Below are 12757 nucleotides of genomic sequence, written 5' to 3'. Positions count from 1 at the left end.
TGAATTTAAAATAGCCGTAGAAGACTCGAATGCAAAAGATAATTTAGGCTCAGTTTGGATTGAAAAACACTCTTAATTCATCTCATCTCATCTCATCATTATAATTTTCACAAATTCTCACATAAAATACAATAAACAATTCAACTTTTTAAAATTTCAAAACAATAATAATATTAAAAAATAATATTCTAACAAAATTTTATTCAACTTTTAACTTTCAGCTTATCTCATCTCAGCTCACTATCCAAACCTAACCTAGACATATCCATCGATCTTGCCAGATTTGGATTCATAAAAAAAACACGCAGGATATACAAAATGAACAAAGCAGAACCAAAGAATCCTCGATCAGAGATTCTGATTCCCTAACAACTTCTTCAGCTATTCTATGATTAGCTTAAAGAATTCGAGTTGTAAAAACTTTTTGTTCATAAATATCCTTGAATATATTATTTTGTTTCTAGTGCCTTTGGGGGAGCATAGCCAGCTTCTGGTGAGCACATGACAAAAGAGCTTTCAGTTTCCTTGCACAGGACAAACGTCAAGAATTTGTAGCCATTCTTTAATGATGATGAATGAAAAAGGAAAAAATATTAGTGGAATTTAAGTTTTGAACAAGATTATCAGTACATGGAGCTAAAAAATATTTTGAAAACAATCTACATGTCAGTCTGTTCATGTAAAAAATGGAATACATTTGTTCTGTCACAACTCAGGATAGTAATTGTAAGCGGGGGGGATTGTTCTGTTCCCCTGAAGAACCCAGATGTCAACAGGGTGGTTTCCAACTACAGATGCTTCTCGATGGACGTTGTGTGGTATCCCCTCTCCATATATTCCATGGAATATTGCAATTCATTAATAAGTTAGTAGCCATTTCCACTGGGCATCTGACAAAAGTTATCAGTTTCCTTGAACAAGAGAAACACCAGGAATCTGTTCTTCGTTCAACACAAACTTCTTTTAGACTCTCATGGGAGCTGCTTCAGTGGTTGATGGCAAATCCACCAGCATGTTTGGAGGGGCAAAATACATGTGTAGGGACATCATACAGATAATAATACCTAAGAAAAGCTGCAGTAAGACAAGAAAAGAAAAACATGAAAAAAAAAAAAAGGATCAATAACCATGTAAAAGTACTCCGTGGCATGATATAGAGAAGAAATTTGGACTTTGAAATACATGGTAATTTACCTGCAGTGCAGGCTTGAAATCGAAAAGGTATACAGATAAAACCATTGTAAGCAGCATGGCCATTGATGTGGAATACACCTGATTTTAGCGCATGTAAACAGCAGTAAAAATAAGAAAACACATTGAATGGTCAGCAAAAGCATACCATTGAAAATGTTATACAATTTAGCGTATAGGTACACTTGATTTGTATATTTACATCGCTAATGCGGTTCCCCAAATAGAATGTGAGTAAAAGACTACGTAAAAGTTAAGGGGAAAAAACAAAGAAACTAATAGAATATTTCAGTGATATGCATTTTCGGGTAACTTATATTTGTAATAAAAGCTTTGTAGGAGAAAAAAAAAAAATCACCTTCACAATATTGTCAGCATACTTCATCAACCATGAAACCAGCAAGCCTGTGGATCCAAGGTTTAATACAATCATCCAAGTTGTAATACTGTATCCATCAAAAATACGGTGCCACCAAGGACCATTCTCAAATCCACCCCTGAAATCATCTGCAAGAAGCCGTGCCATATTGAAAATTGCACCAAACCTGAGAAAGAAACATTATCCCAAAGTATACTGGGGCAGTGGAAACACTAGACTACAATCTACATATATATTTCTAAAAAAGTAATCAAATGTTTTATTAAAAGAGTACAATAAAAAATATAATTCAAGCATATGCCTTGAAAAAGGCTATCTCCCAAAAATATCATACAAGATATATTGAGAAACCTCCATAAAACTCATAATCCAACAGCTTCCTTATTTAGATCTTAAAAGGACCGTAAACAGAGAAACACATAAAACTCATAATCCAACAGCTTCCTTATTTAGATCTTAAAAGACAGAGAAACACTACCAATCTTCAATTTAGCATTTTTTTTTTGTTGGGGGGGGGGGGATGGGTTGGAATTACTTTTAAACATCCTTTAAGACTCCAATAATGAAAGACTTCTGGGTGAGATATGCAATGGCAAATACTCAAGATTACAGTTGAATAATCAAGTTAATATGAGGATAAAAGATACCTACGCATATAATTGTACATTCTGCCAATACAAGCTATCATTGTTCTTCTTCATCAGAAATTCTGTGTAAACGCCTGCCAATGCCGATAGACAAGCAGATAGAATCCCCAACATATACCCTTGGATTGGTGCTGAGAATAGAGAGTCACATGAAGCTTCTCCACAACCTTTAATCTACAACAGTTGAAACAATAAAATTTGGGCAAAGGGGTCGGTCTCTTTTATATAGACTTCTTTTCTTTTTTAGTTTTAATAATTCACCATTTAAAGGAAAAATAATAGCATAATTTCTCAACTACAAAAGAATACAAAGATGACCACCTAGTTCACTCCTTCAAATGCATCTAAAAAAAATTCTATTAAGGATTATCAAGGGTACAAATAATACATTCTATTAAGTAGATTCAGAATATGTAAGGTCCAGCCTATAATAATGAACGCCATAAAAAAACCAGGCAGGAAACTGCCTCTCATTAATTTGAGTATGTTTCTGAATGAGCATGAAGATCGTTGTGCTAAAACATCAGATGATTAAAGACCAATGGTTCATGAACATGTAAGACACCACGGTTTCAAGTAAGAAACCAGCCTCAATTGTATTATTCTATAATTTAGAGTAATCAAACCTGGCTTGTGGTTGTTCCAACAGCTAATAGACAAATAGCCATCCATTTTATATTAGACAGCTTCCTCCTCAGGAATAGCCTAAGCATCATATAAAGTGAATCGTCAGTAAATTATCAACAAGATGCAACAGTTAGCAAAACATATATCCTAGTAAAAAAAGCAAGAGACTAAAGATTTACAGATGACAAACAGTACATCAAAAATTGCAAAAACAAATCAGATAATACATGACCTCAAATGGTACAATGTAGGCACCTGAATAGTAAGGCAGTGGTCACAATCTTCAGATTACCCATAATCTGGTAGGTCGACGTATCCACGTAAGTTAATGTAGCAAATTGAACATTGTTATGAACTAGATATATGACCGAAGGAATAGGAAATAACCGCACACTTTTCCAGCCCGTGGTCATCCTTGTAGAAGGCGATACCCGGCACTCTTGCCAAAGAAGTAAACTAGAAACCACTAGCTGGAATAATAAAAACAAGATTTAAAAAAAGAAATGTATATTAAGGGCTTCTGACAGTGTGATAGCACAGCTAGACTAATACTTCAGTTTATGAAAAATACCTTAAAAACTTCTGCAAGAAATGGAACGGTTGCATAGTCATACAAATACCGTCCATTACTTTGAGAGAGTGTTGTCAAAATCCCCTGTCACATCCAGAAATATCAATGTCTAGCACATTTGAATCAGGAAGATAACTCTTTCAATTCTAAATTATAATTCAATCAGTCAGCGTAAGCAAGTAAAATTAACCAAAATGTCAATTCATTTCCAATAAGCATCGGATCCAAATGAAATTGGTCGAAATTGTAATGAAAAATTCCAACAATCATAGTAATGAGGAGCAGTTAATGTAAGGGATCTATACAATGGAAAAGGCAAGCAGGCAGCGTGGATACTGGATGAAATTGTGGCAAATCGAGCATTGATTGGGTACATTACGTTGTATTAGATTCGAAGCCCAACAAAGAGGAGTTATGATGTTCTGTTTGCTGACCTGGGAGCTGGTGAGAATGGTGAGGAGCGCCGCAACGAAGTACCACTGCATCGTCTTCTACGTTCGCGGTGCGAGCATGTAACGCAGTCGTTTTTGTGGTCCTTGCAATCTATGGCTAGTAGCTAGCTTAGCTTGCGACTGAAATGATGACTCGGCCCATATTTTTTTATTATTTCCAAAACCGGTGCCTTTTCTTTTTTCTTTTTCTTAAAAAAAAATTTATTCTCGAATCAGTATACAGAGTCACAGACAGTTATTAAGCAACTTTACTGATGTCGATTTTTATTTTTTTCTCTCAACAGGTTTATGATATAAAACTGTTGAATAGAATTTTCATAAAACATGTTTAATAAAATGTTTATATAATATGATTTGATTTGGAAGATAAATTTAAAATTTAACTCTTACAAATTAAATTTTACCATATATATGGTGTGTTCTACACACGAAATTGACAATATAATAAAAGTTTTGCTATTTATCATCTCTACACACCACACTTACTTTTATTTTTTAAAATTTATTCTAGTTTGATTTCTTCTATTCATCATCTATACACTATATATTTGATAAGAAAAAAAAATTATGTGTGATGTATAATATAAAGATGAAGAGTATAATTTTTTTAAAAAAAATATATAGCCATCAGCCAAGAGAATTTTTTTCATATACGCCCTAAATTTGTACACTTTATTTCTCTGAAAATGGCCCAATACAACATTAATATTTTTTAAAATGAAAGAAACAGATTTGACATACTCTTCCTTGGAAGAAAAATTAATCGCAAGTTTATAAAATTAAAAAATAAGCCAAAAAAGACAGAATCGGGACATCCTGTCAGATCTTTGAAACAAAACTTTAACATACATCAAATTTATGAAAATTTACAATACAAGTTCTCACTTTATGGCATTAATTTGTCGGCATGAACAAACGACTCGGGTTAAAAAAATGCAAGTCCTTCATCCAGAACTTATTTTGTAGGGACCGCAACGCACTCTGCATTTGTTCAAAACTGACCACTTATTGCGATCCTATACATTGGCGCCTCAAATCCTATAGTTATAAATTATCGTGAATTCTGTCCTGAATTCATGTTGATCTGGATGAATCATTTGACATTGTGAAGCTTGGGCCTCTTTCTATTAGTGAGTCTGGTTTTACGCCTTTAATTTCTTATGCTCTGCTATCTCAATCTTCCAATGTGGAGATCTGGAATCAGTTGTCACAATTTCTGGCTGGCTTCTCTCCCGAGATTTTCTTGGGCTGAGATTCTGCTGAGTCGGTATTTCAAAGGAGTGAATCCCTTCACATGAACAGCTAGAGCCGAAGAATTCTTCAGATTCTCAGCTTCCCCATATAGATTTTATATGGTTTCAGCTTGGGAACTCAGAGCTTTAAAAAAGCCACCGAAGACGGCAATTCCTTGGTCTCAGACAGTCAACTTTTACTCAAACCAACTGCAACACTTTTATGCACCCACTAGAGTTGGCAGCAACTACCATATCTGATTTCTCTCTCCAACAGACACTTGAAACAAACTGTCCATTGTCTTCGTCGGTCTCTTTTTCAGAGATCGGATCAATGGAGCCAAACTTGTGAGAAGTAATTGGCATAGGCAGAGACCTATGGTAAGCATAAACCTGAAAACAACAAGACCGCTTCAATTGATTAGACAATTCTATTATCTCATGCAAAAAATGTAGATATTGATGAATTGAACAGCAGCTGGAAGCCTTTTTTTTAAACTTCTTCAATTTCTACCAGGTACCAAATTTCCTTCGATTTACAAGAAGAGAACACAAAAAAGCGGAAGGGAAAAAAGAAAGGACGAAAGAAAAATGCTTTCTCCTTTATAAATCAATGAACACATGCGACACCAGCAATGGATGCATACCTCATTTGTTTCCGAACCGCATGCTATGTAACCATCAGCAGTGGATAAACCCACAAAATTCTAAGGAAACAAATTTAATATTGAACCAACCAAGAAAAGGAAGCAAATGTCAGATTCTTAGTCAAAGCAAGATCTAATTAGAATCAAGAAACAAAGGTAGGTCATAGCATGTAAAAAAACTAACCTTCTCATTAGTATGCCCACAAAGGGTTAAGCTGCAAGCATTAGCGGAAAGACCACTAGGACTGGTATTATTGAGATCCCAAAGCTTTAATGTGTTGTCAGTGGATGCAGAAACCAATGTTTGAGAGTCCAAAAATTTCACATAGCTGACAGCTTTTCCATGGCCAGCCAATACACACCAGGGGATTTTAGCAAACCGAAGGTCGAAGCAATAAGTTCGATAATCAGCAGACCCAAAGGCCAGCAAATGTGAGGAGTGAGCAGAGAACTGAACACAGCAGACATTTGCAATGTTCTTGATTGTATCTAAACAGTTTTTCTGCACAAGAAGTTCTATTGCATAAGACTTCCAAATATTTTCAAGCAGTGGTCAGAGCTACAATTAAATAAATTCTAAAATGTGACATTATCTTCACATGGGTCAAAGTAAAACTATCGCCATCCATCAACCGACCAGCACATCTTGCCAATTGACCCAACAAAGGACAGTCCTTGCGTTCCTATTCGATCTTTTTTTTTAAAAAATATTTTCAAATCACAAGATTGCATTTGTTGTTCACTATGTTCAATGAGTGGCATAAAGATGATCCTTCTTGGAAATAAAGTAAATTTATACAGGAAAAAAAAAAAAAAGAAATATAGTTCTTCAAAGATCAGCAATTTGATGTATACAACAAGCAAACTTTGCACTTCTTTAGCTTAAAGAACAGCATAAAATTAAATAAAATCCCCTTTTTTTCATACTTTCACTAAAATTATTGAGATAATGAAATTCTAAGAACAACAAGTCATGTATTTTGGTACCAATTTTCTTGTATTAATTTGTCAAAGAAAGAGAGTAAAAGAGAGAGCAATTATGCCTCACTAATGCTCCACAGTTTCACTGAACAATCATCACTTCCACTGGCCAGTTTTGTGGGATATACTCGAGAAAAGTCAACAGACCACGCCCTCTTTTCATGCTCTTTGAACTGAGAAACCCCTTGACCAGTACTTGCATCCCATAACTGTAACTCAATCCAAGCAAATCATGTCATGAGCAACAAGGAAATTTAGTAAATGTCAAAGCAAGGTATATGCCAGGTTAAAACACCACGCATCAGGGAAACCCACAAGAACCTCCAGTGTTTGAAATTAACTTGTAATATCATGGATTAACTAATAATGATGTATATTGTAGTATCAACCATCAATACAAAAATACTTAGTCATTAATCATCATCAATGAACAATTGCATACATGCATCTAGTTGCTAGCATAACCCAATTGAAGATATGTCTAAAAGAAATCAAGAAACCTCCCGTACCCATCTTGAACATAATCTTAGCCCATAATTTTACATATATAATCCATTCTTCCATAGAGTGTGTCTCAATATTATGTACTGAGGATAAAAAGGATTAAAGAAGATGGAATGCACACAGTTCATACCATCCATAGGGAGTACGTAAATTAATTTGTATCTACTCTCATGAAATCTTAAGGTCTCATTGTTCAGGTTTTAGAAATTCTGGTCAGCCCTACAATATAGAACATTGGAGTTCCCTCCTATACGCCATATTCAAGCAATAAAAAATTGATAAATATTAACAGTGGGAACTAGAATTAACAGAGGAAATCAGAGCATGAGCATGAACTATTAAAAGGAAATCAGAGCATGAGCATGAGCATGAGCATGAATTATTTTCATCTCATCCCATCTCATCTCATCCCATCTCATCTCATCTCATAACATCTCATCTCATTCCCAAACATAACTCAAACACAAACACTTTCAAACTAATCATTACAACTTTCTCAAACTTTCAAACAAAAAACAATTCAATTTTTTCAAATCCTAAAACAAAAATTATATTAAAAAATTATATTCTAACAATATTTTAACTTTATAATATTTTTTATTCAACTTTTTCTCTCTCTTTTCCTAAAAGCCAAAAAATACTTAACTCAAACTATCTCACTACTATTCACAAACCATCTTACCACTATTCACAAAATTCTCAACTCATCTCATTCCCCAAGCATCCTAAGTCAATTCACAGTGAGACATGTAGATATACACACCTTCACTACACCATCATAATCAGTTGAAACCAGATGGTTCTTGATATAGTTGTTCCAGCAAACACAACTGAGCTTTGACTTATTTGACATCTCAATTGCTGGATAATGAATATCAACAGAGTCATTAAAGAGTGCATTAAATTCGAATATCTTTATTTTCTTCGATATTCCAGCAGCAGCAAAATAATCCTCATCTCGGTCAAAACTGAGAGAGCAAATGACATTTGCAGAAGTATTGAAATCGCCGTTTCTTAGTATCCCACATGCCTTAAACTTACTGAAACGAGCATACTTGCATAAACCATCAAAGAAGGCTCCTAAGTGATCAGTAGGAATCTGGTTTTCTTCATCTTTTTGGGCCAAATGCCAATTCTCGCGAGTTCTCAATAAATCCTTATCTGGACGTGATGTGGCATCATTTTCAGAGAGCTGAATTTTGGATCTCATGGAGAAGTAAGCACTTTCAAGCTGGTCAACATTCCTAGTCAACCCCGACTCATGGGTATTAGAGATAGGGGGTGATTGAGAAAGCATATCCAGACTTGATGGCTCTTTACGACAAAACCCATTCTCCTTTCTACAGAGAGAGTCATCGTGAGAGCAAGAATGAACCAATGAGCTTCTTAAACTGCACCTCCTGTCAACCACTTTAATATCCTCTTCTAAGAAGCTAATGTCTTTTACTAAATTGGAAGCATGCTGCTGCTTGTGCTCTTTCAATGAAACAAGGAAATGCAATAGTAGTTCCGATTCAGTATCATCTTCGTCAATGGATGATGATAATTCTTCTGCATGCACATCCTCCACTCCATTAATCAATTCGGATTGTAGAATCTCCCTGTTAGAGACAGACAAATATCAATTCAGATAATTATGCCCACATACAGATCCAAGCTGAGGTCCAAAATTCAAAGTATTTGCATCAGCTTTATTATCAGCTCAACCCAATACTTTCTAATAGAAATTATTTTGATGAAATAAAAATCCAGTATCTTGTTCTGTTGTTCATCAGCTCAAGTGAAAGAAAAGACACTTGGCATGTCATGGCCTCAAATTCTCCATAACCAACATTAACTAAATTTAAAAGACTTCAACGTCAAAAAAGTTTCGTATTACCTGGTTGTTGGGCGCAATGAAGGTTCAGGATGAAGCAACCAAAGACAGAATCCAGCTTCCTTGGGATTTTCTGATAAAAAATTTGGGGGAAGAATTCTATAATGCAGATCTGACATTGCTGCAGCACGCACTTTTTCAGAGTCAAAACGGCCAAGTAACTGAAAAAAAAAAACCCATAACTCATAGGTATAACCAAACAAAAATGGACCAAAATAATGATTCCAGATCCTGAACATGGCTACAAAGAGTTTTTCAATTGTGATAATGCTGGTTTTGAACTGTTATAGAGACAGATGAGTGGTAAGAAAAGATAAATTCATTTGTCGTGACTACCATAAAGGAGGGGAAAATGTAAAAACTTGTCTAAAATGGCTAGGTCACATGAAACAAGGATGACTAGGTACACCAATGCAAAGTGATTCAAGTAGGGGGTGCCAAATTAGCATAGCTAAGCCTAATACAATGTGGGTGAGGAATAGCATTGATTTAGACAACCAGTGGGTGTAATTTAAACCTTCATGCTATCAGATCAAGAGGTGCAGTAAAACTCTAAATTCCCAGAGCTACATCTGCTACGGTGCAAGGATCTCTTATTTCATAGCTCAAGTTCTTTGCAAACCAAAGCTGGATTGAATCAGAAGTTCATATCATAAAGATATCCACATTCTGCAGCTGAGTATGCAACAATATAATTGATTGAAACAGCACTATGCAGATAAAATGCAAAGTTCCTTTGAGATTAAATATAAATAGTGGAACCAAAGGTATATTAACTTATTAAGAACTGGGAATTTCAAATTTACTTCTCATATGCTAAAAAAACCATCATAAGCGCAAAAATCTTTTCAAACTCAGCAGTACCTCAAATCATAAGTCAATACAGGGATACTAAACATAAATTGGTCACATATTCAGCATCATTTGCAAAACACAAACCAAACCACATTATTTATGGACAAATGTATGTACTTCTGTATTTGTCTCTAGTAGAAACAGTGTTCAACACAATGGCGACAAGCATGTCTGGCTGGAGTTTAGGATTAGCACAAATATAAAAGCTGAAATGGAAATTTCAAGTCATATATTGGGAAAGAGCATCTCACCTCAAAAAGAAGAATGCCCAGACAGTAAATATTTGATGGAGTAGTGCAGCCATCCTCTATGAGCTCCTCAGGACTTCTATACCACTTCTCTTCCAATTGGTCACTTAAGAATGTCAAGTGTTGTTGACCTATAGAAGATCCACAAGGGCTGCCAAACTTGGTCTGAGCCTCACATGCTGTATCTGCATTATCTTCACCATACTCATTACAAGAATCCCGTGGACAAGTGATATTAATGCTTTTATCATATGCACTTTCAAATTTGGAGCCAGATCTTGAAGGGAATTGATGCCACTGCCTAATGAAGTTCACATTCTCCTTAAACTTTTGCTTCTTACCATATAAAGCAGCAGAGGAAGACATTACTTGCTCCAAATGCCGTTTTCTTACAAGCGAATTATCCAAGTGCAAAGTATTATGATCCACAACACCATCTAACATTTCTCTCTGGACAGGTGACCCACTGTACTTGACCTGATTCGATGGCAACAACCTGAAACAAGAAGGTCGTAGGTTCTTCAAGGAAATTCCTTGAGAGTGAGAGTGATTCACCAAATCCACAATCTGTCTAAATATATGCAAGCACTTAACTTTACTTGCTTTGTGGCGTCCAACTTTCAGCCATTGTCTCAAACTGACTCCACCATGATCAGAACTACCAGGCCTGATCCCAGCAACACCTTCGGGAGAAGGCATTTCAGTTTTCAAAGCCAAAGACTGCGATACATCAGAAGAAACCATAGTACTACTGGCCATTTTCAAAATTTTCTGATCTCTGGACTCAACATGAAAGACATGACGAGGCGGACCTTTATTTATAATCCCTTTTCCTTTCAACGTCTGTTTAACAAAAAACTCAGAAAACCCTGATTTAGATATAATCTTCGTCCGGATACCTCCATGATTGTTTTCTGGTGCCCCTTCATTTTCAGCATGCGGTAAATTTTCCATCTTATCATTACAATCGTCACTCGATGGTTTTGGTGCCAATAATTCCGGAAAAGCTCCGCACCCCATATCCTCCCAGAAACATGACATTGTCTGACCATTGTCCTTATGCATTATGTCAACATTTGAATCCCCACCTTTTGATCCACCTGCGAGCTGATTGAGATGCTGCCATTGATTCTGCCTAGTCCGCATTCTTTGTCCATTGTTTGATGTACCAACTATAGCTAAGTTTGAGCCATTGTAATTGGTCAATCTCAATTCTTCAACCATGATACCAGCATCATCAACTGAGCAAGGAGTGGCATGGGGGTGTTCTAATCCATTCACATGATTTATACTCCTATTTACAATCTTACCCTCTTGAACTGCAAATTCCTGGGGTGGGCTTTGGGAATAGTCACCCTCTCCATGTATAAACATTTGCCCAGATTCCAACATGTTGCAGCTTTCAGGTTTTAGAGAATACTCACTCTCTTTGCTTTGGAGGTGCGCACCCTCTACTGCACCTAACCGGGTCACCTCATCGCCCACTCCTTCGTCCATGCTATCCACACTGACCTCACTCAGTCATAGCTGAGCTTTTACTGCACAAGGGACAGTCAAAACCAGATTTTAAATGTAGCTTTTCTTTCCAATTCCTCCTCACAGCAACTGCTAGCATCATGGACTAAAAAAGAGAGATAAACAATACAACCAAAAAAAAACTCCTCGGATGCATTTGGTAGCCAACAAAACGCAAGAAAATAAAGCAAGTGAGCATATGTAAATTTCAGAATGAACTTATTTTAAGACCCCAAAATTTAAATACAACACCAAACCATTTTAGCTCCCTTACTTTTCAAAGCAGAGACGGTACAAAAGCAGTAAATGCATTAAAAGCGAAAAAAAAAAAAAAAAAACCACCCCAATTTAACGCAGTGCTTGCTGACGTTTTCGAAACGAAGCACTCCACCTCGACAGGCCGAGCTCGAGAGTTGTTCCAATTCCTTCAAGTACGAACGGCTAAGGATAAAACCGCATATATTGTCGAAGACGAAAGCCCTAGTTGATCCTGAAGATGAAACTTGTAGATAAATCTCTCACTTCAAACGTTAGGAATTCGTTTTTCAAAACTCTGTAATTTTTATTTTTGGACTCTACAGAACTAAATCTGTTAATTTGTTAGACCGATTTTCTTTGGTTTTCTTTGGTTCTCTGTTATGGGCACGCTCGCAATAGTGGAATAGATCTTTTTTGTCATACACGTTATTTAAATCTCAATGAATAAATATATTTACAAAAAATTCAAAATTTTTTTTTAAAAGTTATAAACAAATAATAAATATGAAAAAATTAATATATATGAAAATTTTATTTTTTTTAATAGTATATTTTTGTAAATAAAATGTGCGGAAGATATACTCTTATATCTAATATTACTCTAAAAATTAGATCTTAAATAAGCTCAAACGCATTTAAAAATTTAAGAATAATTTTCAAAAAAATTACTTGATTTTAGTTGTTATGACTTTGAATTAGAAAGAAAATGATTTAAGAAGTATTATTAACGATGAAGAAAGAAATGGAGATGGACGGTCCACGTAGATGGAATAC

General features: G+C 35.5%; 2 protein-coding genes across 4 annotated transcripts; both read right to left on the bottom strand.

Annotated features, from left to right (window-relative positions):
• Nucleotides 1–593: 593 nt before the first annotated feature.
• Nucleotides 594–4012, bottom strand: LOC121237753 (CMP-sialic acid transporter 1-like). Its single transcript, XM_041134624.1, is given in 9 exon segments — nt 594–979; nt 982–1074; nt 1195–1272; nt 1550–1736; nt 2222–2391; nt 2844–2922; nt 3100–3314; nt 3416–3499; nt 3850–4012. Coding segments are annotated over 9 exon segments (1167 nt in total). The 5' UTR covers nt 3901–4012; the 3' UTR covers nt 594–769.
• Nucleotides 4013–4777: 765 nt separating this feature from the next.
• LOC121237221 (protein SPA1-RELATED 2-like) lies at nt 4778–12396 on the bottom strand. Of its 3 annotated transcripts, none has more exons than XM_041133859.1 (8): nt 12090–12396; nt 10214–11748; nt 9111–9268; nt 7995–8832; nt 6790–6936; nt 5931–6248; nt 5747–5806; nt 4778–5492 (listed from the first exon to the last, which is right to left on the bottom strand). In XM_041133859.1, exons 2-8 carry the CDS (start codon nt 11705–11707, stop codon nt 5301–5303), a joined length of 3207 nt encoding a protein of 1068 aa, XP_040989793.1. In that variant the 5' UTR covers nt 11708–11748; nt 12090–12396; the 3' UTR covers nt 4778–5300. The 3 variants fall into 3 exon arrangements, with proteins under 3 accessions (XP_040989793.1, XP_040989791.1, XP_040989792.1); XM_041133857.1 differs by having other exon boundaries at nt 10214–11831; nt 12094–12396; XM_041133858.1 differs by having other exon boundaries at nt 12094–12396.
• Nucleotides 12397–12757: the final 361 nt, after the last annotated feature.

This window comes from Juglans microcarpa x Juglans regia, chromosome 6S (assembly GCF_004785595.1).
Source record: "Juglans microcarpa x Juglans regia isolate MS1-56 chromosome 6S, Jm3101_v1.0, whole genome shotgun sequence".
Taxonomy (NCBI): domain Eukaryota; kingdom Viridiplantae; phylum Streptophyta; class Magnoliopsida; order Fagales; family Juglandaceae; genus Juglans; species Juglans microcarpa x Juglans regia.
The sequence above is the reverse complement of the archived record's forward strand: the minus strand, read 5'-3'. Positions and strand labels throughout refer to the sequence as shown.

Excerpts from the sequence above, each read along its gene's own strand:
- LOC121237221 (XM_041133859.1), bottom strand. The coding sequence starts at position 11,707 with ATGGACGAAGGAGTGGGCGATGAGGTGACCCGGTTAGGTGCAGTAGAG. Across the intron at positions 6,937-7,994 it reads ATTATGATGGTGTAGTGAAG|TTATGGGATGCAAGTACTGG; the intron begins GTGTGTATATCT and ends ATTGAGTTACAG. Across the intron at positions 5,807-5,930 it reads GTGGGCATACTAATGAGAAG|AATTTTGTGGGTTTATCCAC; the intron begins GTTAGTTTTTTT and ends TTGTTTCCTTAG.